At 44.2% G+C, this 27,835-nt stretch overlaps 3 protein-coding genes, 1 non-coding gene and 1 pseudogene across 8 annotated transcripts; 2 read left to right on the top strand and 3 right to left on the bottom strand.

Annotated features, from left to right (window-relative positions):
- Window positions 1-1,881: 1,881 nt before the first annotated feature.
- LOC127760323 (pentatricopeptide repeat-containing protein At4g11690-like) lies at window positions 1,882-3,840 on the bottom strand (annotated as a pseudogene).
- A 1,712-nt stretch (window positions 3,841-5,552) lies between these two features.
- On the bottom strand, window positions 5,553-5,625 carry TRNAK-CUU (transfer RNA lysine (anticodon CUU)). Its single transcript has one exon. It is a non-coding gene; the product is annotated as a tRNA-Lys (tRNA).
- Window positions 5,626-9,665: 4,040 nt separating this feature from the next.
- Window positions 9,666-15,875, top strand: LOC127760653 (protein ESMERALDA 1). Of its 2 annotated transcripts, XM_052284940.1 has the most exons (11): window positions 9,666-10,683; window positions 11,966-12,035; window positions 12,915-12,982; window positions 13,107-13,195; window positions 13,541-13,738; window positions 13,871-14,075; window positions 14,218-14,385; window positions 14,494-14,661; window positions 14,735-14,770; window positions 14,842-14,925; window positions 15,061-15,209. In XM_052284940.1, exons 1-10 carry the CDS (start codon window positions 10,264-10,266, stop codon window positions 14,875-14,877), a joined length of 1,458 nt encoding a protein of 485 aa, XP_052140900.1. In that variant the 5' UTR covers window positions 9,666-10,263; the 3' UTR covers window positions 14,878-14,925; window positions 15,061-15,209. The 2 variants fall into 2 exon arrangements, with proteins under 2 accessions (XP_052140900.1, XP_052140899.1); XM_052284939.1 differs by having other exon boundaries at window positions 9,678-10,683; window positions 14,735-14,925; window positions 15,061-15,875.
- A 945-nt stretch (window positions 15,876-16,820) lies between these two features.
- Window positions 16,821-27,313, top strand: LOC127760654 (fasciclin-like arabinogalactan protein 4). Of its 4 annotated transcripts, none has more exons than XR_008015116.1 (3): window positions 16,825-18,189; window positions 21,340-21,437; window positions 27,077-27,223. XR_008015116.1 is itself a non-coding variant. In XM_052284941.1 (2 exons), the coding sequence occupies exons 1-2, from the start codon at window positions 16,952-16,954 to the stop codon at window positions 27,219-27,221; spliced, it is 1,383 nt and encodes a 460-aa protein (XP_052140901.1). In that variant the 5' UTR covers window positions 16,821-16,951; the 3' UTR covers window positions 27,222-27,313. The 4 variants fall into 4 exon arrangements, 2 of the variants coding, with proteins under 2 accessions (XP_052140901.1, XP_052140902.1); XR_008015117.1 differs by having other exon boundaries at window positions 27,086-27,217; XM_052284941.1 differs by lacking the exon at window positions 21,340-21,437 and having other exon boundaries at window positions 16,821-18,189; window positions 27,077-27,313.
- LOC127760656 (uncharacterized) lies at window positions 24,188-26,324 on the bottom strand. Its single transcript, XM_052284944.1, has 4 exons — window positions 25,828-26,324; window positions 25,591-25,713; window positions 25,311-25,472; window positions 24,188-25,208 (listed from the first exon to the last, which is right to left on the bottom strand). The coding sequence occupies exons 1-4, from the start codon at window positions 25,941-25,943 to the stop codon at window positions 24,803-24,805; spliced, it is 807 nt and encodes a 268-aa protein (XP_052140904.1). The 5' UTR covers window positions 25,944-26,324; the 3' UTR covers window positions 24,188-24,802.
- Window positions 27,314-27,835: the final 522 nt, after the last annotated feature.

The raw sequence follows: 27,835 nt of genomic DNA, 5'->3' as shown, positions 1-27,835 counted from the left end.
TAAAGGTGATGCAACGAGAGAATAATTAAGCACCATGGGTTGTGTTTTTCTCAACACTAATTAGCTCTGTTTAAGTTGAAACCGAGAGTTGATTACATAATAATTATAATGTATTGTGTTATGTCGTATTTGGATTTTGTACTATTGAAATGAATCATTATGTTATAAATGTGAGTACAATATTGACGAATATCAATAGAACTCTTAGTACGACAAGGGATAATAGGAGCTTAAGGCCCTCTCTTTTTTTCCTGATTCCATATTTTGGATTTTTTTTTGCACGCTTTCCAAGTTTCTAGATGGTGTCTTCTTTAAACAACATTCTAACTTTTTAGAAGTCAATTCATTCGTTTATACCCTCAAATAGCTATCACATAAATTATATAATTCATCAATTTCAGCTATCCTAAACCTTAAGTACTACATATTTTTTTCATGCGAGTCATGGTGATCAGTAAATTGGTGATCAACGAATCATCGAAGTCGTAAGATGAATATGTAAGAGTTACTCTGAACAATTATAAATAGGTGTTAAAATTAATTGCTATTAATTAGACATCTAATGGCTTACTAGCCACAAAATTAATTTCTCTCTACATGTATATAAACATGGACGAAGTTGGAACAAATATTACCATACGTCACATACATATATATTGCGCAGTTAATATTCTAATTAGTCATTTAAAATTCCTTAAAATGCTCTCAAGCTGCCACGTGGTGCTCTAATAAATTAGGGCAAATATTAGAAATTCTAAGAAAAAAACAAAGTATCCGTTACTTGATTTTCACTTAAATCGGTAGGTCCAATATTATAAACCGTTAGATTAAATTGATCTTAGAACAAACTAAATACTACGAGGTCCCACCTCAGCATAGGTATGCACCTACATGCATGGGTACGTACGCCTCCCCTCCCTTTTTTATTTTTCTCTTTCTTCTTTTTTTTCCCATGCATATGCTTCCCTCCCTTTATTACTATATCATGCATCTTTATGAGATGATTTAATCAAAAGAATTTTGAGTATCATGCACTCATATTTTTCATTTGTGGCCATACTACACGTATGTATATATAGATGGACTGTATGATAATTAACTAGCAATATTTTTTTATTTACTTGAGAATAAAAACATGATTCAAAAGTTGTAAGTACTTAATCCATCTCCTATCAAAAGTTTGTGAATGGTTTTCTAAGATACCTTAAGAAAAATAGAACCCTTAATTTATTATAAAATAATATCATCCAAACTTTAGTTTGCCCTAAATTTATGAGACAAAATTTCTGAACAAACAAGAATCTTACCTTTCAAAAATATGCCCGCGCATACGCGCGGGCCACCATCCTAGTTTCCTTAAACCATATAGAGCTATTAATTACTCCCTACGTCCCATCATATAAGAGATTTTGAGTAGATATAACACATTCTAGTATAATGAATCTAGACAAACGGTCTGTCCAGATTCGTTGTATTAGGATGTGTCACATCTACCTAAAATCTCTTATATTATGAAACGGGGGTATAAGGGAACTCCTGTAGCATAGCTTTGTCAGTAGCCTATAGAGAACGCCGACATTCTTATTTCTTTGTATGGAAGGGGTCTCCATCCCTGAAGAGTCAACTTTTTTCTTTAAATTTTCAACTTTTCCGTCACATCGAACTTTCCTACACATTCAAACTTCCAATTTTTCTGTCACATCGTTCTAATTTCTTCAAACTTCCAATTCTGGCATGGAACTAAACACACCCCAATTTAATAATGTAGGAGAGTGCTGGGAACTTACGTGTGCATGATAAACATGGGTTATAACTTAAAGTCAAGCGTTTATGAAGCAAATAAGAGCAAGAATATAAAGCTAGGTTTTATATTGCCTGAGGAAAATGACGACTGCTGATCTATCATATAGCAGGAACTCATACAGCATTGTCAAGGACTCATGGTTGACCCCCTGATAAACAAGAAACAATAAAACCTAATTCTACTTGACTGATATGAACAGGCGCTATGGCGGAGTATATGGTACGGACACAAAATAGTTGAAGCTATATATCTCTAGTTTTCTTATCTAATACCTGAGTATGAAGGTAGGTTATCTTGTACTAGGAATCATGAAATAACATCTGAAAAGGGTTTTGCTCAAACCAAGTTTCACCTGGCAAAGCCTCCGGCGTGCAGGACGAGCATGAAAGCACAGGATCCCAATAAGCACTGACCTTTATTTTGCAGCAAGTGCTGGGTGCATTTATCTTCGGCATTTTGCTGCCTATCTTTGTCGCTTGCAATGGAGTTCTCTGTGATGCCCAGAAAATGAACTTACAGTTTCTTATATTGTAATTCAATACGTAGATTTCCTTGTGCAATATCTTTCTAATTTCTCATGAATCAGGATAATTCACTATAACATGAAAAGAAATGAGTTCCTACTTACACAAAAGAGCCATCAGTAGAACCTCTCAATCTTGCCTTGGCATTCAGTAAACTGGCAGATTGGTTCACTTGTTTGCAGACCAGCACGGACCATGTCATCAAGCAGAGCCTCAGCTTCCTGACATTTATCATCATTGCAAAGAAAACAAATCGTCATCATCAAGACATACCTTACGGAATTTGGAACCAAACCCTTCTGCCTCATTTCCATGATCAACTTCAGAGCCTTGTATCAACTCCCTTCTCTTCCATAGCCATAAATCATCATGTCATAGATCACATTGCCCGGTTCAACACCTTTCTGGTCCATTGACTGAAACAGCTTCCTGGCATCCTTCATATGCCCTTCCATGAAGAGTGCATGAACCAGAACACCATAAGTGCGCACATCCACCTCTAGACCTGCCTTCTCCCATGCAAGCATCTAAAAAGCCTTATTCATGTCATTTTCTCTGGCAAATGAATCAAATAATCAATTAGTATTGTGTATGTCACTTTGGTCGGTTCCAAGCCTCGTTCCTTCATGTCAGGTAAAGCCCTATTTGCCCCTAGCACGACAGAAACCGGCACTAAGCATATTGTATGTCATTGCACTGGTTGGAAACTGGCCGCCTTCATCAGGCTGAAGAAATGCAAAGCATTGGACATCTTCCCAGCTTTGCCGTAGCCATCAACAAGGAGGCTATAGGTAATGATGTTTATCTCAGACGAGTACTGTCCCTCCGCATCATTTCCAATAGCTTGGCGGTACCCCACAGCTTGCCATGCCTGCGTAGGCGGCAATGAGAGCTAATAATATTGCGTACTATGACCCTTGCAGGCATTTCGTCGAACTAGTTACGAGCGCGCTCGAATTCCCTTGTGCACCACTCTGCGATCAAGCAGTTTTAGGTGTAGAGGCTTGGCTCGACTCCAGCCCTCCTCAATTCTCATCTCCTCGAACAAGGACAAACCATTCTCCCTCTGGCCATGGATGAAGTAGCCGTGCATCAAAGCGGTGTAGGTGACCTCATTAGGCGCCACCCCCAAGAGAGGCATTAGATCGAACACCCTCCGGGCTTCCGCCACATCGCCGCCCTTGCAGAACCCGTGGTCCGGACAAGCGCGGCGCACGCGGTCATGTCCAGCGCCGTGTCCCCCGCCTTCGCCCTGCAGGCGAGCATCGCGAGCACCGAGCGGACGTCGCCGGCCGCGCAGAGACGGCGCGCTGCTGCGGCTGTTGTTCCCCACATCGGAGTTCCCCCTCCCCCTCGTGTATACACGATGATGGTGTAAATACGGGGTACTCGTGTAATATATACGTCCAAGTGCCGGCATGGAATGACCTCCGGGCGGTGGCCGCGCGCAGCCGGCGCTCAACTGACCATCTCTAGGACCTTGAATAATCCCACTCGTGTTAATTTTTTCAGAGCAACGTGACCAACCGACCATCTCTACCGTTTCATGTACTTGGTGAAATGGAGCTATGAAGAAACTAGACGTGTTCAACCGGCAGCTCATTCAGTCTAGTTGGAAAAATAGCTCCTGTTTAATGTCAGGAATCAGGATATGTGGTTGAATGTTGTCACCTACCACCATACCTTAAATCAATCATTGTTAACACTAGAGACTATACAGCGCGCCTTAGCATGTACTCCTTCCGTTTAAAAAAAAAAAAAAGACAAACTCTGTTTTCCGTGTCCAACATTTGACCGTCCATCTTATTTAAAAAAATTATGAAAAAAAATTAAAAAGAAAAGTCACTTAAAGTATTAATCATATTTTATCATCCAACAACAATGAAAATACTAATTATAGAAAAATTTTATATAAGACGGACAGTCAAACGTTAGCACGGAAATCTAAGTTTGCCTTTTTTTTTTAATGACAGAGGGAGTTCTCTATATTCGTCCCATAAAAAATAAAATACGAAATATGTCGCATCTTGTTTATTGTGGTAGTACTAGTCATTTCGGGTCTGCATATATTTAGGTCACTTCCACCTGTTTTTTTTTTCAAGCAAGACGCTGCACTTACCCCGTTACATATGAACTACCAATAGTTTTGCCTACTCCCTCTTTTTTAAAAGGTAATGAGGGCTCATTTGGTTTGGTGCCCTACCAAATCATTGGTAGTGTCAAATTATGGGCAAGATTTGGCATTGCCAATATTTTTAGTAGAGTTGAATTATAGGAGTTATATTGCCTTTGGTAAATTTTGGCATCAATCCAAACATCTACAAGGTACTATTTTAAGTGCCACCTATTTGGTAGAGGAAATTTTTGCAGCAAACCAAAACAGTCCCAAATTCTAGTTATATATTTCGACATAGGGTGCGTTTAGATCCCAAAAATTTTTGGCCAAAAATGTCACATTAAATATTTGGACACACGCATGTAGCATTAAATGTGGACGAAAAAAACAATTTCACAGTTTGCATGTAAATTGCGAGATGAAACTTTTTGAGCCTAATTATGCCATGATTTGACAATGTGATGCTACATTAAACATTTGCTAATGACGGATTAATTAGGCTTAATAAATTCGTCTCGCAGTTTACAGACGAAATCTGTAATTTATTTTGTTATTAGTTTACGTTCAATACTTCAAATACGTATTCGTATAATAAAAAAAATTGGCAAAGAAGCCATATCTAGAAGGTTTCTTTTCTTAATAACGGAGGTTGTATCCTCACTCAATCGGTCGTTAAGTATCAGCATGAACTGCTCGCTAGTGCGCTGTGTTTTCGACGACATTGCAGGTGCAGGCTGTGCTAAAAGAGGTAACTGAATTAAGGTTGTGCCACTGACATGTGGGTCCTACTTTGATATGGCCCACATGTCAATGGCAAAACTACAAACCACAGAAAGTCAGGAGTCTCATCCATGAATTAAATATCCAATGATATAAGGAACCAACCACACAGGGAACTAGAATGGCTTGTCTAAGTGGGATTCTTGAGTTGTCAGTTGTCACCTGATGAATATTGATGAGATGATCGGCGATTTGCTACCGCATTCATCAGCTTCACCATCTTCGGCAAAAAAAAAAAAAATCCTGTATCTAGAGTGCCAGAAAGCATTAGCTGGGTGTCATGTGCTGGATCACAGGAAAGGACTTTAACAGGAAAAAAAATGAAATGCGCCCACCGTGGGGCTCGAACCCACGACCACAAGGTTAAGAGCCTTGCGCTCTACCGACTGAGCTAGACGGGCTTTGTTGGTACAGTTCTCAAAACTTCAAAATTTAACATAATAAACCTATCCATTCAGAAAAAAAGATGGGAATGATTTAGTTTCTTTTACTTTCTTCGACATAAGCTAATGTATTTTCCAGCATAACTTGATGCAAAGTTAGATTCTTTTAAAACAAATTGTATTTGAGATTCAACCCTTTCTTCCATTTTCATAAACACAACTATATCAGTACACCTACATCGTTAAAGCCTATATTCAATGTGGTCAAATTATGCATATCTTCTAGTTTTTTTTTTCTGTCAATATAGTAATTGTTATGGTTCTTGAGTAAGCTAGGTGCCTCTTATCCAAGCAGTCACCCACTCGCCATTCCCATAGACCATAGTCCCACACCTAGCCACTCACACGCCACATCTCGCGCGTATACTGTCCACCCAACGCCCATACTGTTGAGATAGAGCCACATTCCTCCTAATTGTCTCTGATGGCTGCGTATCCTCGTCCACTTTGACGAATGGTGACCACGTCGAGGGTCTCCTTCTCAACTTCGAGTCTCTTATGGTCGTTGCCTCCTCCACTCTGGTCTCTCCATTGTTATATAGATCGTTGGTTGTAGATGGCAATGTGGCTGGCTGATGTAGCGCTTGGCTTCCTCCTCTTTCTTCCTCCTAGTCCTCGGTTGCTTTTGTGATTTTCTTCATCCCTTGGAACTGTTATTTCTTTTGTCATGACCGCATGCCAAAATAACAACACTCTTTTTTTTCTAGAAAAAAATCAATGCACTTTGGTCTTTGTTTTTGTATGATCGGAACTATTTAAGGCAAAAAAAAAACTAAATTTATCGGTCGGATCGTAATGCTCCCCACCATTAAGGGTAGGTAATGATATAGCTGCACCATCTTAACTGTATCTGGATTTAAATAATTCTTACTACTAGTTATTCTTTTTCTTCTTTTCTGAAACCATATCAACCTACTTTAATTAAGCTTTGGATGATCAATCCGTAATCAACATGTCATAGATCACACAATCTTAATTCTTTATAGCCTTTTGATAGGATCGATCAAAGGTGCAGTTACTTTGGTGCAAACTGTAGCATATACAGTCATGCTATAACAAATACATTATGTTTAAAATCAGGTGATGGAGCTTCCAGAAAATAAATACAGGACATCTGAAAAATGTTTATAAATGGGGATGTCTACATATTTTGGGCTTGTTCAGATTGATGCCATTTCAAACCATATTTTTTTTGCAAAGTTGTCAAATACGTGCATCCATTTAGTTACTTATCAAACTCTAGTAAATAAATAAAAAATCCTGCCAAAACTTGGTAATATTGTCAAATTGCCAAATTTTTGGTATTGTAAGGTTTATTTTGGCTACAATCTGAACAGGTCCTTTGTGACAGAAAATCCCACATCATATTATTCGAATTTTGGACCATTGGATATGCTTCAAGATTTGTGCAGAGCTCTTAACCCTAACTTCTGTTGGAATTAATAGATGGGCTAAGGCCCATTCGAAGATTAATTCTTTGGAAAATCACAAAAGCCCACCTCATGGGATAGCATGCATGTGGAGTTTAGTACCACCTTACTTATTCTAGAAGAGGGGGACATCCTTAAAGGGGAGGATGCCCTCCTAGCCACTTGAAGCATGTGTGGTGGAGAGAAGAGGGGGAACACACGCGCGCGCTCGCTCGCCTGGTCTAGCAGACGTACACGTCGAATGATTCACAAAATTGGCTCCTGAACACACGCGCGCGCTCGCTCGCCTGGTCTGGCAGACGTACACGTCGAATGATTCACAAAATTGGCTCCTCACCCTTGCGCAGATGCAATGGACGTACGCGTCGAATGATTCACAAAATTGGCTCCTCACCCTTGCGCAGATGCAATGGAGTCCGGATAAGTTACGCGCGACTTATGCCTTCGACGTCCTGCACCGGGAGAAGGCGGCAATAAGGTTTTTGGGAAGCGCTTCGCGTAGTGGAGTCCGGATAAGTTACGCGCGACTTATCGCCTTCGACGTCCTGCACCGGGAGAAGGCGGCAATAAGGTTTTTGGGAAGCGCTTCGCGCGACTGCTCCTTGTTCGTCCGCGACGGCTCGCCTTCCTCTCCGCTCGCGTGCTGCGCGCCTTCGTCGACGCTCGCAACCGCGAGTAGTTTCTGCCGAGCAACCGGTCTTTCCGCCACCTCTGTACGTGTTCGACATGTTGCGTATATTTAATCTGTTCATGTTTTACTGCTTAGTTTACATGTGTAGATCTAATGATGCGTTAATGCTAGTATACATCTGTAATGTCATGATTTATTTATGGAATATATTAAAACATTATATGCCTATATTCTCAACAACTCATCTCCTCCTCCCCCCGTTCAGATCGCGCTGCCACCACTCCTCCTTCCGTCCCTCGCGCGATCCCCTGCCATCACCGTCCCATCGTGCAGCCGCCCGCCTCGTTGGCTAGTTGGAAAGAGTCAATGGTGCCAGTGAGGCTCCCTCAGCAAGCCCCCTGCTCCCACCCTGCCGTCTTCCCCGTCTCCGACGGCTCCCCATCGCCGAATCTGCAACCATCGCCGCCGTCTCCTAACCACACGCTTGCTTTGCCCCCGCCGCCGATGCCGGCCCACCACCCTCCTCCATCCCTGTGGCTTCGGCGGCGCCGCCGCTGCCTTGTCGCCCGCTGAAGTCCACCACCCACCACCCACTGCCATTTCTCTGCCTCCCACGGCCATCCCTCTAAGCCCCGAGGAAAACCCTCTCTTCCCCCTCCCTAACCCCCCTCCTACTCTGACCCCAACTCCAAATTCTAACCCGTATGCTCCCTGCCGAAGTTGGGGGGGTGTCGCCAGCGCCGGAGAAGAAGGGGAGCCCGCCGGAGTTAGAGGAGAGAAGCCGATGTACGAATCTTGGCATAGATCCAATAGTCTAAAATCTATAAGATTTCATCTCTAAATTTCATTCGAATAACATATAGCAATTCCATTTATAATAACCCGTGGGAAATGTACCGTATTATTTGGCATAGTATTTAAGTGGCATAAATACCACACCAAACCAAAACCACTTGAAAGATGGTGTTATGGCCCAATATAAGTTCTGTCCGTGTGAAAAAGGGAGAGTTTGAGACGAAAATAATATCCATCGCCAACTATGCACGGCTACCAGAGTTTGACAGATCGGAGAAGAGCAGAAAAACAATTTTGTGCTACTACTTGGCTTCACACTGGCATATGCAGTATCTTCTGGAAGAAATTCGGTTGTCATGCACAAAACTTGCGTAGTACTACTAGTACTAGCTGTGGAAGCTTAGGAAACGAGGAAAGAGATCAATGCTGAGTACAGCTTGCAGTTTTCTTTGAAAGATCCGGAATAGAAGGAAGCGTGTCTTCGGTTTGTCTCTCTACATGCTCCGCGTGTCACATACTCACATGGCCTAAACCGATGACGTGGTAATAAACCGGTAGTAATAATACTGGTAGCATTTCTGTCTGTCTGTACACTCCCAACTTGCATCCTATCCTCGTGTTAAAAGTCACAGTCACCATGCGGTACTACAGGAAGCACAGCCTGATGACTCTGATCAATAGCCGTCACTACTCACTACAACCACAATATGGTTGAAAAGCAGGTAATAAGACATAAATACATCTCTATTATCGGGTAATAAACATTGTGGCAAGGGGTAATAACTGCTATCCGGTTTTAGTACTACTACCGGTAGCAAGAAAATAAAGAAATAATAGATGTGCAGCATTTTCATGGGGTAAGCAATTATGTTATATAGAAAATGTATAGTTTTTTCAGTGGCCCCACCTTACTACCCCTAGCAGACAAAATATACATTGTGAACTCTCTATGTCACTGCTACCTCCTGTTACATGGGCCCATGCTAATGCCTACTTGAGCAAGATACATTGGGCATGCCCTAACGAATAAAAAGGGTCATTACCGAGCCCATTCCTGGCCTCCTGATGCTGTCAACCTCACTTCCCCATCACGATCATGAGGCAAAGATCGGATCGCATTACGAATCTCTCCCCAAACCCAAATGTCCACCACCACCCACGCGAGGATAGAAAGATAATCCGATTAGTTCCATACTCCCAATCTTGAACATTAGACCTTCCATTCCGTTCATTCCCACATCAATCAATCTATCCCGACTCCCGTGCTGGATTGGCGTGCCGCGCGCCCACCGGCCGCACCACATCAGGGAGACCAGAAAAATCCGAATCCCCGGTCAGCGACGGCCAAAGCCAAAGCCAAACCATAATCCGCGCCGCGCCGCGCCTGAAACGCGCACGAAAAAACTTCTGGGAATCCGAGCGCGACCGATTAGGGGAGGCCACCAGTCCCACCACCAGCGCGCGGCCACTAGCGCCGCGCTCGGACCGGCACCCACGCGGCCACGCACGCGCGCGCGCGGGGTCACGCGCCGGACACATGCCGTGCGGCGCCCCTTCCCCCTCCGCTCCGGCTCGCCACCTCCTCCTCTCCGCCGCCGCCGCCGCCGCCGCCTCGGTGTTGTCTCGCTCTCCCGCCGCGTGGCGGCGCGGCGCGCGATCGATCGCGCGGGAGAAACCCTAGCTCTACAGTGGAGGGGGGGGGGGGTATTAACTAACGGCTTTAATATTGGGAGGGGCTCGATGCAGAACCACGCGTACAACCGGCTGGGGAGCTTGGGCGGCGGCGGCGGCGGCGGCGGCGGGAGCGGCGCCGTGCCGTCGCCGCCGTCTTCGCCGCGGCGGGGGGCGGGGAGGAGGTCGTCGGGGAAGGGCGGGTCGGCGAGGGCGGGGGCGGGGGCAGGCGCGGCCGGAGCTGTGCGGGGCGGAGGCGCCGTGCGGAGGGCGGCGAGGGTGGTGCTCGCCGCGCTGCTGCGGCGGCAGGCGGTCTTCCTCTTCGCTCCGCTGCTGTACGTCGCGGCGATGCTGCTCTACATGGGCTCCATCTCTCTCGACAGCGTGCCCCGCATCATCTCGCGCCCGGCGCCTGGTTCGCTGTACCGCAGCCCGCAGCTCTACGCCCGCCTGCGCGCCGACATGGACGCCGACAACGCCACTGACGCGGTGAGTGTCTCCCACCTGCTCATCCGCAGCCTGGGTCTGTTGCACTAGAAATTTATATTTGCGATGAAAATATTTGGTCGTTTTTTGTGATGACCGCTGAGCGAGTTTACTTGGTGCTTGAGATGTCTTAGGTCTGGCGGTGGTACTTGGATTACTGGGTGATTGTGTACTAAGTTTAGCGCATCTGTAGCAACAGTGAACTGTGTCTGTGGCTAGCGGCCAATAAACGATTAGATTATTTAGTTTATTCTGACTGGGTTGGATTTGGGTTAGGTATTCTTACAGTTGTTGGGGAATTGCAATAAAATTATAGAAATGCGTGTGATGTATCAGTTAATGTTTTTGGTGTACTTGCTGCATGTGCGGGGTGGATTAGAGGGCAGACTAGTGGTGTTTCACCGGTTGAAACCTACTTCATATTTGTGGATTTGTGGGTGTCCTATAATATTAGCCAGTTGGGCATTAGCAGACAATGGGGTTGCTTGGTCAGAACTAGAGTGTTGGAATGTGAGAATTTATCAGTTCAACTGCTGCAAGCAATAAGCCAATAAGCCTGTTGGGTTTGTACATTGGGTCAAAAAGCTATCATGTTTGTGTTTATTGTGACTGCCTGCTGGGAGTTTAAGAAATACACCTCATTTGTATCTTTTTGTCCACAATGATTATGAATTGTGGCACATTAAGTAAATGCCTTAGTTGGTTCTTCCTTAATGAATTATTGCACTCGATATGGATGATGACTGCAAAAAAGAATTTCATTTTAGATGATTACAGGTAATTTTTTTTAATTCAAATTAATGAAACTTCTGTGTATCCGATGGCCTTTCAAGTTTTATGGGCCTGTTTCCTGGTGTGATAGCTCGCATTGTCCTTTTGATCAATGAAAATGACCTTGCTTGGTAGCAAACAATAAGATGTACTGTACAACTGTTGCCACCTGCTTGCTATAGCACTGTGGGGCATTCTTTTGCACTGAATTTATCAAAGATGGAATATGTGCTATTTTCATATATAGATCTTTGTGTGCTCATAACATAATGGAGGATTGATTTATCAATACCATTTTCCTTCTCTTGTGTCCATTAGCTTTAATGTAGTTATATGACATAATTTTTAGTGTTGCCTAGTACCATTTCATGTTATATGTTACAGATCCATATTGTTCTGTGGTTTGAGGGTTTATTATTTCCCTCATGCTATCACCCTTTATCTTGTCCTTCTAAGTTCACTTATGCATGTTTTCGATGTATGTTTATAATCTCATATTGCTACATTTTTGTAGCTAGCAACTGTATGGAGACATGCTTACAAGGGTGGCATTTGGCGACCTTGCATAAACAATATTACATATGGTATGCCATTCCTACCTTTCCTTTTTTACTAATGAGTTTCAAACAGTTCTTATATTTGTTTATATATTCATTTCAAAGGCCAGAACTGTTCCTATTAATATGATATGACTTGGATGAATTCCAATGCAGCCTAGTTTCTTCCTTTGTCCACGTGTAATATTTGAAGTTCCATTTTGTGAAAGAAAATATCAAAACTTTACAAGTGATTTAGGTGAAACTATACCACTACATATGCATGTTGGTCAGGGTTACATTTATTGGTAGAATCAGGCACATGTGGACATGCCCATAAAGGATTTTTATGAACAATGCTTATTATTTCTTCACAGTTTCCAAATATGACATCTCTGATGGTTAATTGTGTATCTCTGAACAAACAGACATTTAATTCCTTCCATTGGCTTGCTGCTTCCTGGTACATCCTTTTTGCACAAAAATCTAAAGGAAAGATAAATCACATTTACATGCAAATGATTCCACTTGTCATTTGCATATGAGTGATATGTGGTGCACTTTCTACATTGCACTTTTGTTGTGATGTATTTGTAAAGGCCGGGAAATTTGTAATATTATTGGAAGTATGTTTTAAGATAAATCTACTGATATATTTGTGGGACATGGCATAAGGCACCTTTGTGCCAATATAACTACCATGAAGCTATTATTGGTCAAAGTAAAATAATAGTTTGACTGTACATCCTAGGCCTAGGGCACTTTGTTTTTTTTTACTGGAAGTCGTTTACTTGTGTGCATTTGCCATACTTGTTTATGCTATATGCATACTCCTTTTTCAGTTACTTAGTAAAACAGCAATACCATTTTGCATGATGCGCCTATGTCTTGATGGAATTATCTAATAAAGTTAAATATTTATGTTAGATTTGCCTGAATCAAATGGCTACATATACGTGGAGGCGAATGGTGGTTTGAATCAGCAAAGGGCATCGGTTGTTACCTACCTTCAATGAACCCTTTTTGTTTTTGTATTTTTATCATTTCTGTCCACAAACACATCATGAGTTTCTACAATTTTTTTTGTTCCCGCCCCCCCCCGCTTTTTTTTTTTTGCAGATATGCAATGCTGTTGCGGTTGCTGGTTTTCTAAATGCAACTCTTGTGATCCCAAACTTCCACTATCACAGCATTTGGAGGGATCCTAGGTCTCTCTCTCTCTCTCTCTCTCCCCCTCTCTCTCTGACGAAGTTGAATTTCTTTTGAAACAACCAGAAGTTTGTTTGCATTAACTCTACTTATGCCATTGTTTATGAAATATGTGTATGAGTTAATGAGAAATGATTTTGTTCAAAGGTGTCACATAAAAAAGATACCAAATGGTAGTAGTGAAGTATGAAAATGTTCCTTTTTTTGCATGCTGCAACACTGTACTATGTTAACTGCCATACTGACAAGGTTCTATGTTTGTGTTTGGATGAGAGAGGCTTCTTTGAGGATTTATTACAACATAAAAAAAATCAAGTTATTAACATTTCTTTTTCTTGATACAGCAAATTTAGTGATATTTATGATGAGGAACACTTCGTCCAACGATTGAAAAATGATGTCCGAGTAGTTGACAAGGTGCCTGAGTTTATTATGGAGAGGTTTGGTCACAATTTGAGTAATGTGTTTAATTTCAAGATAAAGGCTTGGTCTTCTATCCGATACTACAAAGAAGCTGTTCTTCCTAAGTTGATCGAAGAAAGGTAGGTTAAAGCCAATTTTGTTATTGTAGTTCTGAAGAATGTAAGAATGTTGACTTGTGATATATGATAGAGTAAATTTCACAAACCGACTGTGATATATGATATTTTATTGCTTTTATCTGTACATTATAGGCTTATAAGGATATCACCTTTTGCAAACCGACTGTCCTTTGATGCTCCATCAGCTGTTCAACGGTTGAGATGTCTGGCTAATTTTGAAGCCTTAAAGTTTTCTAAGCCGATCACAACTTTATCTGACATTTTAGTATCTCGAATGAGAGAAAAAAGTGCCGAAAACAATGGGAAATATGTAGCGGTGCATCTCCGTTTTGAAGAGGTTAGTCTTTCTTCTGTTAACAAATCGTTCTGGACTATTCATGATACCTTTGGGTGCTGATTCTGTCCAAAATAATAATGGGGTCCGAATCCCCTGTTTCTCAGACAAGAGAATTGTCAACCAATTGATTTTTCTTTTGCAGGATATGGTTGCATTCTCTTGTTGTGTCTTCGACGGGGGTGAAAAGGAGAAGAAGGAACTGGATGCAGCCAGGGAGAGGGGTTGGAGAGGAAAGTTTACTAGGCCAGGACGTGTAATAAGGCCTGGAGCAATAAGGATGAATGGGAAATGTCCACTTACACCTTTGGAGGTGTATTCTAGTGTCTAAATATTTCCATCAAGTTTACACTGATTTAATTAATAGCCATTGCTTAAGATTGTTGCCCCATAGGTTTACATATTTATGTTCTGTGCTTAGGTTGGGTTAATGCTTCGCGGGATGGGTTTCAGCAATAACACCGCGATCTATTTGGCTTCTGGGAGGATATATAAATCAGAGAAGAACATGGCACCTCTCCTTGAAATGTTTCCTCTCTTGCAGACAAAAGAAACATTGGCATCAGATGAAGAACTTGCTCCATTCAAGGTATATACAAATGGTGTCTGCAAAAGTTTCTTTGCTTTTCAAGTATGATCTGACATAATGCAATATCTGCCAGAATTTCTCTTCAAGGATGGCAGCTATCGATTACACAGTATGTGTTCATAGTGAAGTTTTCGTGACTACCCAAGGTGGAAATTTTCCTCATTTCCTTCTTGGTCATAGGAGATACATTTATGGTGGCCATTCGAAGACAATTAAGCCTGATAAAAGAAGATTAGCCATACTCTTCGATAGTCCACGTATCGGGTATGCTATTACTGTGGCTCATGAACTCAGTATTAAATTACCTTCTGGCTCTGGAAATCTTGGACGTTCTTGCATTATTCGTTGTTAAAACTAGCAAATTTTCGTTTTGTTAAAATTTTAGTTGCATTTGTGCAGATGGAAGTCACTGAAACGTCAGTTGGTGAATATGAGAACACACAGCGATGCCAAGGGTATTGAAATGAAAAGAGCAAATGAATCTATATACACCTTTCCATGCCCCGACTGCATGTGCCGCTCAAACAAATCAGAACACTCTAAATCCATCCAGGCTAGATAGCATCTACTAGTCTTGACTTGATTGACTGACCTTGATTCTTTTTGGTACCATAGCATGTGCTCATTCTTTGCTTGCCGTCTGGTGGTGTGATGTCTGTCCGGTCTCCAAGCACCCTACTGCAGCATTGCTCATCTATTACACTCCCCAGGTGGATTTTGCGGATATATTAGATTCATATTAGCTAAGCTAATCCTGGGGCTAACAATACACCGATCTGAGTCTCAATAGATGTGTCTAACCGTTTCTAGGTCTAATACCCTGACAATGTAGTGCCAGTCCGCTTGATGTAATAGTAGTTCCCTAGTACATTCTCAGCTAGGAAGAAATTTGTCATACAAATTTTGAGAAGAGGAACAATGCTTATTCTGATATAATTTATTGATCCTTTCATCTGAAAGCTAGCTCTTTGTCTAACTATTCTTTTGATTATTGTATCAAGGGAGGGATGTTTTCCTTCTTCTTTCATTTGTACAATTTGCCAATTTCAGTTTGAGTCAGAAACAGGCAAACAGCTAAAAGTTGGAAATTCTATTCCCAGTTCTGGTTCTTCATGTTGCCATCTGAGAAGCAGGATATTTCTGAAATTGCAGTTGGCAATCTTTCAAAACCAAAGTGTCCAGTATGAGAGATTATCAGTCCGATGAAGAATGTGATGGTAAAGGAAAACCGGTACGTTTTCCACGGCCGTCTTGCTTTCAGCTTATCGAGTACAAGCATTCACCGGCGTCAGTTGCAGGTTGTCAATGGGGGCTCGAGGCGGGTCACATGCCCCATTTGTAGCTTATGTACGCCGCTCGCATCATCCCCGTTAAACGACAATAACTTGTGAAAGGAAGCTGGTGAGTCGAGCATCTCGTGAAATCTCTCTGACGGATTTAGATTCGCCTTTTTGCCCGTTCATTGTTTCAGTTACCCATTTTTGGCCAGGTGCCTTTTGGTACTGAATGAATCAAGGCTTCTCAAACAGGCGTCACAACATACCGTGCTATCGTAGTGGTCCGGAAGACGATACCTCACCTGAGGAAAGTTCGGCCATATCTTGCTGTTCTGGTCAGGTTGAGTGTAATACACACACTACATTTCCACCCAGGGAAAGGTAACCGCTGCCATTTCACTACGCCCTTCACGTGCCCCATTTTCACACAACAGAATAAACACCGCCCAGGACCAAAACAATGTCGAATCTTAAGACCATTAGTTTCGAAATATTTTTGATCCTGAATTGAGGGTACAGTAATGGACTAGTTTTTTTTTTTGAAATTTACAGTAATGGACTAGTTCATATAGTTAATCCTTTGATTCGAAGTATTTTAAGAGCAAAGTCCGTATTTAATTGTTTGGTTGGTAGAATGACGCCTCAATCCGCACCATTCTGTCGAATAGGACCAAGGCACACGTGATGCGACGTGCATCATGGTACAAAGTTGGCAAAAGCGCCTGGTAGCGGAGAGTGGGAAAGAGCTGGCTGGCGTAGTAGACTAGCAGGAGTCCACATCGTCCCATCAACGCTGCGACGCCACCATTTAATTCCACACCCAAAACAAGTCCACCGTTTAAAGAAAGGCGTAAACTATCGCATTTCGACAGCAAAAAAATCCCCGTAATCTAAAACCAAAATCACGCGCAAAATATTTTTCTTCCCCGTCTCCTTCCTCCTCGGGCACCTCTTCTCCTCGCTTACTCCTCAGTCCCCCACCCACCACCCCAGTTGCTCCCCCCGCTGGCGAGATGCGGGGCGGAGCGGGAGCCCTTCCGGAGCCAGGCGGCCTCGCGCTCGGGGTGGTGCTGCTTCTAGTTCTCGCCGTGCTGCCGTCCCGGGCGGCCGGGGTGAACGTGACGGCCGCGCTCGCGGCTTTCCCCAGCTTCGCCGACTTCGCGCGGCTTCTGGAGTCGAGCCCGGTGGCCGGGGAGCTGGCGGCGCGGTCGTCGCTGACGCTGCTGGCCGTGCCGAACAACAACCTGCCGCGCTCGCCCTCGGCGTTCGCGGCGGCCTCCGGCGCCGACATCGCCGATGTGCTGCGGTACCACGTCCTGCTTGAGTACCTCTCCCCTTCTGACCTCGCGCGCCTCCCCGCCTCCGGGAAGCTCGTGACGACGCTGTTCCAGACCACCGGGCGCGCGCCCTCCGATCTCGGCGCCGTCAACCTCACCGTCGGGGGAAACTCCACCGTCGTGGTCCGGTCGCCGGCGCCTTTCCCGGGGTCGAGCGCCACTGTCCTCGGCGCCGTCACCGCTGTGCCTTACAACCTCAGCGTGCTCGCGGTGGGTGGCCTCATCGTCCCCTCCGGGCTCGACGTCGCGGCCTCCGACAGCCGCCCGGCCGGTGGCGTCAACATCACCCACGTCCTCGCGGACGCGCGGGGGTTCAACGTTGCTGCCTCCATGCTGGAGGCATCGGGCGTCGCGGACGAGTTCACGGCAGACGAGCGCGGCGCCGGCATCACCGTCTTCGTGCCCACCGACGACGCCTTCGCCGACCTCCCCGCCACCGACCGCCTCCAGTCCCTCCCCGCAGATCGCAAGGCCACCGTGCTTCGCTTCCACGTGCTGCACTCGTACTATCCGCTCGGCTCCCTCGAGTCCATCGTGAACCCCGTGCAGCCCACGCTCGCCACCGAGCGCTTCGAGGCCGGCCAGTTCACGCTAAACATCACACGCGTCAATGGCTCCGTCGCCATCGACACCGGCATCGTGCAGGCTTCGATCACCCGCACGGTGTTCGACCAAAATCCCGTTGCGGTGTTTGCCGTCTCGAAGGTTCTACTGCCCAAGGAAATGTTCGGTCGGGGCGGTGCTGATAGCGACGTCATGGCGCCGCCGCCGGACGCGATGGCGCCAGATGCTGCCGAGAACGTGCGGACGCCGCCGACGAGACTGTCGTCACCTCCAGCACTGCGGGGTGGCGCTGATAGTGAGTCGTCATCAGCATTGTCAACGGCAAGGGCTGTCAATTGGTGGTGTATACGGTTGGTGCTCCTAAATCTGCATCTCTTACTACTACCTCTGGTATGAGATCCGGATGTTACCCATTGCTCGCTTCATTTTGCTCAATTTTTGTTCTTCTGTTACTATTTTCCCCATTTTAGAATGTGTACTACGGGAATGTGATGGGTAGAGAATTTTATAGGGGCAAAAGCAGTAGCAATTTGTCTAGTTTCTTTATTAATTTTAACGAAATAATATCATGTGTAGAGAGACCTATGAAACCTACTTGTTCCAAAACGAACAGCAGCATGTTCATAGTTGTTCTAATCAGGTCAGTCTGTGTTTGAACTGAAGTCCAATTGGGGTTAGCATTACTGGGGAATTGGTGTGAGGAACTGAGGATTACTGGGGAATCGATTTGTGTGTCTTTTGTATTAAGGTAAGGTGCAGAAGAATTTGAAGACATGCATTTGCCTGGTATTTTGTTTATCAAGGACTTGAAGTCTTGGAGTCAGGGTTCTGGAGATTGATAGATAGGTGGTAAGCGTGAGGAATGAGCTGGCCAGCTTGGAGGTGGCCTGGTTGTCTACCCCTGTTTTTGATTCTCACTCCTCTTTCCTGCTAATGACGCGGACTCTAGTTGCGCTTGCTGTTACTATTCCCTGAAGACAAATTGAACACATGTCCACCCTTTAGCTGATTGGTCAGGATTTTCCACCGTTAAATTTCTGTTGAGGACATAAACCAACCATTTAGGGTGGCATATGCTCAATTATCCCTTTTTTTATCTAACCATATAGGGTGGCCTACCACGTACTCCTTGCTGATCATTTGGCTAGTTTCATAGCGTGTGAACTGAAATCTGATAAGTTGGTTTGCAGTTAAATTAAATAGCTTATGCCCCAGCTCCAAAAGCTTCCTATATGAACTTTAGCAGCCCTAAGATCTGAAGAGAAGAAGTTTAGCAGCATTGTATACCAGGTTGCGAATTTACTGATAGGTAGGTGTTCTGATTCTTGTGACTACCTATCAGGTATTGCTCATTTCATGCAAGTTAGGTAGTTGTATATTGTTGTGTTTGGTAGAGATTTGAGGGAATTTAAACCATCCCAATAAAGAGTTTGAAATTCTAGGTGCTATTGTCATGCATTGCTAGTCTAACGTCTAAACATATCCAAATAGTCTGTCAGTTATCCAAACATGTCGACCAAAAACATGAGTCGTTGTAACTTGTATATGCCTCTGGTAGCTACAGTTTATATGTGCGGCTATTCCTAACATTCTGTGGTGTTTCATGTTCATAATGGCTGGTGGGTTTTTGGGGAGGGACCACTGTGCATGAAACTTTTGTATGTAGTTTCACTAGAGTCCATGAAAGTGGACCTATTGAGGTTGCCCATCTTTATTCGATTAGTTTCTGGACCCGTTTGGTCATGTGCCAGCTCATGCGTACTTTACATGAGCCATGGGACCCATCAAGTTCTTTTCTGAATAATATCCATGAGATGAGCCATGGTTGAAATGTCAAACTTTCTAAATAATGACGTGCACATTTTCTGCTTTCTTTGTAAACTAGCGTCTTGGAAATTCAGCATTAATACTGGATGCGATGTGTTTGTCATAGACTTGTAACTATTCATTAAACTTGTAACTACTTCAGTAAAAGTGTATCCTCTGTACCACTGAAGAGTGAAGAAATGAATGCAGAATAGAAAACCCTGCCTATCTGAAATATACTGTTCAGATTGCGGAGAATATTTATACTAAAAAAAGTTCAATATTTATCATATGTCTCGAGTGTCTTCATGTCATGAAAACAAATGAGGTGATATTTATGAAAGATCAAAGTAATGAGTCGTTTGGAACACCTAGGTTCTTGGGCAAGATAAGATTTAGCAATAATGCATATAGGTATGTTGGATTAGTGGCAAATTACTGGTTTAGTTTATTGTTGCGGACTTGTCCATCTATAGCCTACAGTGAAATCAAGAGGCATTTGTATCTATGTTTTCAATTTCACATTCTGAAGTCTTGTCAGAAAAAAACCGGCATATGCTGTAGAAAACAGTGTAACACCAATATCTTGTTCTTTGTTGTGCGCTGCAGCATGCACTTGTCACCTATTGTGCTACAGTTTTTTTTTTTTTTTTTGGGGGGGGGGGGGGGGGGGGTGGGTACAGTCTTGAGACTGAATTTCAGCAATAATGAATAAATGGAAGGTGCCCATCTATTTTAATATTTTTTACCTTTTGATTTTTGTTCTCATGCTCCTTGTCTGAAGCTTCATCTTTTCTGTAAGATCATTTAACCTATCTCTGTAACTTAAATCCTAGAGTAGGAATATGGAATGTTCTTTTCTGTAAGTTCTTGTAACCTATTCCTGCAAATGAGCTTAATGGAGTTCTGAACTTCTTATACATACTCCATCAAAGGATTGTGCATCTAAAATTCCTGATTACCTGTACTTTTATCAACAAAAAGAAAAAAAAAAAGGAAGAAGATATGCATAGTTATTATGAGGTTCTTTCAATCTGCAAATTTTGATCAATAATACAAGGGTAGCTGACATAAGTGTTCTTAGTGGATATAGTAGCCTCCTCCCCCTCTCTTTTTACATGCCCTAAATGTCGAAATGAAGATCAGGTGACTGTAGTGTAACATGCTATCTAGCCATTAATTCCAATCTTCTTAGGTCAAGAATGTGCTGATTCAGTAGTCTAGAACTCTATGTTCATAGAGAAAACTGAAAGTTGCTTCTGTTTTCTTGTTGGATTAGCAGTTACAGTTTTTGTGAGATTTGTTGTACTGTGAATTTGATTGACTTGAAAAGATGTGAAAGTAGATGTCTTAGACATGCCACATGTTAAAATTCTTAGGTAAAGCAAAAGCATGGAGCAACTTCAGATGATCCAAATTGGTAGGACATGTTTGATGTCAGAGGCTCTTCATTGATACAACAGTGGAATTTAGTTCGTGGTCACATGGTTGCAGGCATATTATTGTACTGTCTATTTTTGTATGATGGTTACAAAGTGAAAATGTACAAGTAGAATGGCCTTGCCATGCTGCAGCAAGATCTGTACATGAGGTGACCTGCTTCCGGTGATCTTTATATTAGGGGTTATTTTTTGTGGGAGGGTTCAAAGAACTGATATTTCTGCTTGATTTATTTTTTCCTATTTCTTTCTTAGCCCTTGTTAATGATATAAATGGGACCAGCCGAGGAAAATCCATTTACTGGAGTAGCTGTTTCGGAAGGAAGTAGAAGTTTGCCTGGTTCCTTCAATAGGTGAGTTACCAATGAATCCTTGTGGCACGTTCATTTCATTTCTTTTAAACAATTGTGTGGATATTGAACACTTGTGAGGATTGACGATATTAATCAATAGGGTCAGTGTTTTACATAGCCGGTTTTCACAGTACTATTGTGATGTCGGAGGTAAAATGCTAAGCTCCAGTAAGTTCCATCGCGTGCTATTGTGGCGCTGTAGAGTTTTGGTGACCATGACATGAAAAGTCTGTTATTGAACCTTAGGTTTGAATTCTGTACTTGTGAGGGAAATCTAGTACTCCCATGGTAGGATCTTGTACAGAACATCGCATAATTCAGGCATACACTCTCTACGCCATTTTCCAGTAATTAGGGCTCCTTTGATTCAAAGGATCGGTAATCAAAGGATCAGTATAGGATTTTGATTTTTGTAGGATTCACAATCCTATGGATTATTTCCTATGGATGCCTCTGATTCATAGGAAATGAAAGGAAACATTCAAGGATTACATCCCTTTAGTTCATTTTCACAGGAAAAAAAAGAAAAAGGTCTGACCTCTTTGGAAGAGAAATCATGTGTTTTTTCCTATAGCACTATCAAAGGGCACATTTCATCTTTTCCAATGTTTTTTATTCCAACGGGATTGAAGAATCATACTACTTCAATTCCTATGTTTTTTCTATTATTATATTTTTCCTATCCTGCGGGTCGAAGGGCCCCTTATTATGGGGTAGGATAAGAGATGATAACATATTAAACAGTGCATGATAGCAGAGTCAAAAAGGGGTGCACTATGTACAGTAGTTGGGAATGATGCACGCACTGGAGGAATCTATTCATGTTATCTTGCTACGCGTTACCTATAGACCGCAGCTGCCTTCTGCCGCGAGCTTTTGTGCCCTCCTTTCTATTTGCAAGTAGCTGGAGTATTCCCTCCGTCCCATAAAAAACCAACCTAGCATCAGATGTGACATATTCTAGTACGTGATTTATCGTACTAGAATATGTCACATGTAATACTAGATTCGTTTTTTTATGGGACGGAGGAAGTAATAACTAGAGTGCTCTGTAGTGTTTTTTTTTTCAGATAGAGTGCTAGTATGTAGCGTTGAATACACTGATAATTGTTGGAATATTTGATGGTATGGTAAAGTCAACTAGTCAAGTGGTAATGACGAACAGTTTACATGTAAAAGTGACAGAGAAAAGGTAAGCTGTAGATATGTGTTTAGTGAAGAGTTTAAGTATTTGCATGATGTTACTAGGTTAGAATAAAATTTAGAGTGGGACTTGGGCCAAAGAAAATGCAATGGAACACGAACGCCGAACTGTCCGGCACGAACCAGAGTTTTCTGATACTCGTATGTCACAGATTAATCAGCAAGCTTAGGGGTGAGTTTAGCTCACGCTAAAATTGTGTAGGATCGAAACACAAGAACTAAGCCAACCAGAGGGGGGGTGAATGGTTGGTATACCCAAAAACCTAAACTTTTAGCGGAAATAAAAGTTACCCTTAAATTCGATGTAGATCGGTCTAACCGAAGTTGATCCGCCGGTCTGACCGCGCTCGCGCCGTCGGTCTGACCGATGTTGATCACTCGGTTCAACCGCCTGAAGATTGCCTGCCGCGTGGGAAGTCGCCGCCGGTCTGACCGCCTCGCCCTAGCCGGTCTGACCGCCGCCTTGCCGCCGGTGAGTCGCCGGTTAGACTGCCAAAACCCGGTGAAGCACAAATCGAAGCACAACTTTATTGCTTCTCTCTGTGTTTACAAAGTACACTAATAGCACTCCTTACAAAAATTTCGACTAAACTCGAAACCCTAACTAAACTAGCAACTCAATAAGCGATACCGGGAAGCCTCACGCTCCCCCTCTATTTATACATGAGGTAGGCAGCCTAAAGCCACGAACCAAACTCATACTAAGAGTCCTAAACACCTTAGGAAACCCTCTAGTATAAGAAAAACTTTACATAACCAATCGTACCAAATTTGGACTCCTTCCAAATTCGACTCCGCATCCCATACGCACATAATACCTCCATTGTATGCCATATGGAATCTTCACCAACCATGTGCATCAACTCTAGCCTTAGTATCCCGCATGATATCTGACCACCACGGACATCGTCTTACCACCAAGCCGACTCCCGGTCCATCACCGCAAATACTCTCTCGAGGCATCGAGTCACCTACACATGAAACAAACAAAGAAACCATATTCCGAGACCAAGCTATCCCCAACTTGACTCATTAGTAGCAAACAACAGTATTACATACGTATAATATCCATCTAGAGCCACAACTATAAAACAATCACGGATATCCAAAGAAACAACTCGAAACCGAAACCAACACAGCGTCGGCCGGTCAGACCACGGGCCGGCCGGTCTGACCGCTCGATCACCACCGGTCTGACCGGCATACACCGCCCGGTCGGACCGGTCACATGAAATAACAGTGAATCCGATCATCACCTGAAAATTGATTATCTCCAAAACCACTTCGACGATAATCTCCAAATATCAAAACCAATAATCACATATGCCAATTGTTTATCACAGAATAAGAATCAAAACACACATTGATTTTACAAATTGAAAGTTTGGTTAAAAATGAAACGATGTGATGGAAAAGTTGGAAGTTTGTGTGAGTAGAAAAGTTTTGATGTGATGAAAAAGTTAGAAGTTTGAAGAAAAAGTTGGGAACTTAGGCTGTGTTTAGTTCCTTCCAAAGTTAGAAGTTTGGGTTGAAATTGGTACGATGTGACTGAAAATTTGTGTGTGTATAACAGGTTGATGTGATAGAAAAAGTTGAAAGTTTGAATCCAAAGTTAGGATCTAAACACAGCCTAAGGACACCAAACTTCCCTCCAAATCCCAACTTTCCATTACATCACATCACATCCAAAACTTTTCTACGCACATATAACTCCTAACTTTTTTTTTCCAAACTACCAACTTCTTCCCAAACTTTTCCCAAACACGACCTAAACCAGGCCTAGGTCTGATTCTGATCAGTTCAGCATATCACATTCTGGACTCTGGAGTATAGCAGAGAGAATTTCACTGCATCGGTTCATCCATTCGCATGTCTTTTCACGATCCTTGTACCTGTCCGGATTCATGTCAGGTGTATTTGCCTGCAATTGCCAGCTTGAAGCTTCCAACTTCTCGAAATTTCCTTTCTTCGTGTGTTTATGAGCTCAGGGAATCAGGCATTTTTAGAGTTTCAGAAATCAGAACTGAAATTAAGGACGACGATTACAAAAGGGTCATCACAAAGAGGATGCCAGCAAGCCACTGACTTTACAGGATTTTTTCTCACGCATCACAAACCAACGAACGATGCGATCGACGAAGAACCATCCACCCAAACGATCACTACTGGCTCAGGAGCAGCATCGCCTCCGGCCGCTGCTGCCCGAAGCCGTAGAACGGGTGGTGGTAGTGGTGCGGCTCCTCCGCCGCCGCCTCGGCCTCCGCCTCGGCCATCGACACCACCAGCAGGTTCTCCTTGTCGCCGTCGTCCACGCAGGCCTCCCTCCTCCACCTGCCCTCGTACCGCGAGTTGCTCCGGCCGTAGCACTGGTGCTCCACCGCCGCCGCGCGGAGGGCTGCCGCCGCCGACCCCGACGCATGCGCGCTGCTGAGGTTGAAGCTGCCGAATCCCTTGATCTCGTGCGCTATCTTGCGCGCACGCTCACGCTCATCCTCCAGGAAGGGGCCCCGCTCCAGCAGCCTCAGCACGCGCTCCGACTTGCTCTTCACCGTCATCCCCCAGTTGAAACTGCAACTCGGATTCAAGAAGAAACCATCGGTGATGAGAAAGAAGGGCGAGAGAACATCAGGAGAAGATATGATCGAGTCGGGACGAAGAATTGAAACGGACCCTTTCTCGTCGATGTGCTGGAAGGAGACCATCTGCTCGATGACCTCCCGATCCCTCTGGAACTCCAACGCGACACTACGGGGGCCGTGCGTCAGGAGGTGCTCGAGGAGGAGGAGGGCCTTGTACGCCTCACGCCACTGCCGCCTGTCGAACCTCGCGAACCTGTAAGATTTCCCGCCCCCGAATCAATCGATCAGCCAACAAACGAGCAGATCACAAACGCAGCGTGCGTGTGGGTGGCTTCGTTAAGAGAGGCAAGCTAGGCACGTCCATCGCTCACCTCTTGTGGAGGATGTCGGAGATCCTGACGTACTCGTCGATCTCGAACGCCTGCCGCGCGATGAGGCTCATCGTCTTCACGTTCGGCGGCGATGCGTCCCCGCTCGTCGCCTCCTCCGTCATCCTGGACCATACCAACAAAAACCTCAGCATCAAGAACACGATGGAACAACGGATCGGTGACATCTATCCGAACAACAAGACGGGGGAAGGATCGATCGAGGAAGGAGCCACTCACAGCTGCGTCGGGGTAACATCGGTGAGCGCGAGCCGCGCGGAGCGGATCTTGTCGGTGAGGTAGGACGAGGCCTGCCGCCTGAGCTCGTGGAAGCTGAAGGGCGAGGACGCGTCCATGGCCGCCGCGTACTGCGCGCAGAATCCCGCACCTCCGCCAAGAGGCGACGGATATAGCAAGTGCCCCTGCTTCGTCACCCGCACGCAGCTACTGCCACGCGCATCGACGCGTCCGTCCGCCCGCCTCGCCGGCCAGCAACCACTCCGCACCGGAGCGCGCGGTACGAACAGAGCTCGCTCGCAGGGGGCGCAACCACTCCACAAATCCGCTAGTGATGCATGGGATGGGATGGGAGACAGCGACGGCGAGCGGTGGAATGGCTTGTGTGCTTGGACTGGACGAGCTTATTTGGAGGGGAAAGAAGTGCGCGCCCCGGTCGATCTCTTTGTCATCACCCCTTTGAAGCTTTCAAAAGTGGACGGGACGACGCTACGCTGTGCTAGTGGCCTAGTGCAGCGAGGCGACAAGATTGTCAACTGGTGTTTGGTACTATTAGACGGGTGGGCGAGTTTTGAATTTTGAAACCCGCATCCCGTGGCGCAGCCAGGGCAGCGCAGGCGCTAGTACTAGCTAGAGGGGTGGCCGCCGTGGTGCGTCGCGGCTGAGGTCACGTGGTCCGGCCTACGTACGCGTGGCGTGCGCGCCGTGGCGAGGACGGCCCAGATGGGGGGCAGGTGGTGGCCGTGCTGGAATTCTCTGTGCGACGCACATTCGCGCTGTGCGCCTGTGCCCCGAAGCGTATAGGAGTACACTCCATATCGCACGATCGATCGCCCAGCGACGTCAGGGACAAGCGGTGTGGTGGTGGTAGTGGTAGTGGCAGTAGTAGTCGCTTTCGAGAACGATGACTTATATTTCTTTTCTCGGTTTTTCTACGGAAGTGTTCTGGAGCCATACTCCTACGACGTTTGGCAGGTGGAAGTTGGAAGGGATTTGACCCGCTTTTGTTAGACTTACTTAAAAAAAAAAAAAGACAAACACTAAATTTTTGTGTGCAACGTTTAACTATCTGTCTTTTATGAATCTTTTTATAATTAGTATTTTTATTGTTGTTAGATGATAAAAACACGATTAATACTTTATGTATGACTTGTCTTTTTAATTTTTTTCATAATTTTTTTTAAATAAGACGGACAGTTAAACGTTGGACACTAACCCGGGATTTATCTTTTTTTTTTTTTTGGAAATGGAGGGAGTACAGTGCAAGATTGTTCCTAGCGTCCCAAGGTGAGTCGACGGGCGTCACCGGTGAAAGCGTGGAAGAAGTAGGAGAACCAGAAAAGAAAGGATTTCATCTACATTTTTTAACTTTTTCATTGAGACGATGTCAGTGTTAAAATGTGTCACGGTCCACGGGCTTTTCTACGTGCCACCTTGTCCAGTCGTAAGCTACGTTCGTTCGGACCAGAGAGAGAATAAATTCTCGTCATATATGCTTTTTCTGAGTTGTTAAACAATGTATTTTTGAAAATAATTTTATAGAAAAGTTACTTTAAATTCGTTACAAGTTTTAAAAAATATTACCCAATTGATTATGGGTTAATGGTTCAGTTCATCGCGTGTATCTGTCAGGGTTACGGATAAGGATAACCTCTGTCCTATGACTTATGGAATATATCAATAAGTTATACTCTCACGTATATGTATACGGTTGGTTTCCGTATACGCCGTTAGAAATTCACCTCAAATTATGGGAGATATCTCTACGAGTTAAGGGATTACCGAAGTACTACTCGAAAAGGGTAAAATCTCTAGTATATCATGTCGGTTTACATAATCTCCAAGTGTTACTTGAGAGTCAAGGTATCCCACGATATAAAAGGGACCCCTAGGGAGAGGCTAAGGGCATCGCATCTCATCGCCAACACACCCACCAAAGTTTACGAAGCCGGAGTACACGGAGCCAACTCGCCGGGAGATCTCATCGAATCCCTCGACTACGATCTTGTCG

Source organism: Oryza glaberrima, chromosome 1 (genome assembly GCF_000147395.1).
Source record: "Oryza glaberrima chromosome 1, OglaRS2, whole genome shotgun sequence".
NCBI classification, from domain to species: Eukaryota; Viridiplantae; Streptophyta; class Magnoliopsida; order Poales; family Poaceae; genus Oryza; species Oryza glaberrima.
The sequence above is the reverse complement of the archived record's forward strand: the minus strand, read 5'-3'. Positions and strand labels throughout refer to the sequence as shown.

What these genes read in the sequence shown, in the direction of transcription:
- LOC127760653 (XM_052284939.1), top strand. Translation starts at nt 10,264, where the DNA reads ATGCAGAACCACGCGTACAACCGGCTGGGGAGCTTGGGCGGCGGCGGC. An exon ending in TGAATCAGCAAAGGGCATCG is followed by an intron (nt 12,983 to 13,106) that starts GTTGTTACCTAC and finishes TTTTTTTTGCAG; the next exon opens with ATATGCAATGCTGTTGCGGT. An exon ending in AAGAACTTGCTCCATTCAAG is followed by an intron (nt 14,662 to 14,734) that starts GTATATACAAAT and finishes AATATCTGCCAG; the next exon opens with AATTTCTCTTCAAGGATGGC.
- LOC127760654 (XM_052284941.1), top strand. Translation starts at nt 16,952, where the DNA reads ATGCGGGGCGGAGCGGGAGCCCTTCCGGAGCCAGGCGGCCTCGCGCTC. An exon ending in GTCAATTGGTGGTGTATACG is followed by an intron (nt 18,190 to 27,076) that starts GTTGGTGCTCCT and finishes TTGGAAATGGAG; the next exon opens with GGAGTACAGTGCAAGATTGT.
- LOC127760656 (XM_052284944.1), bottom strand. Translation starts at nt 25,943, where the DNA reads ATGGACGCGTCCTCGCCCTTCAGCTTCCACGAGCTCAGGCGGCAGGCC. An exon ending in GATGTTACCCCGACGCAGCT is followed by an intron (nt 25,714 to 25,827) that starts GTGAGTGGCTCC and finishes GGTATGGTCCAG; the next exon opens with GATGACGGAGGAGGCGACGA. An exon ending in CAGCACATCGACGAGAAAGG is followed by an intron (nt 25,209 to 25,310) that starts GTCCGTTTCAAT and finishes TCCGAGTTGCAG; the next exon opens with TTTCAACTGGGGGATGACGG.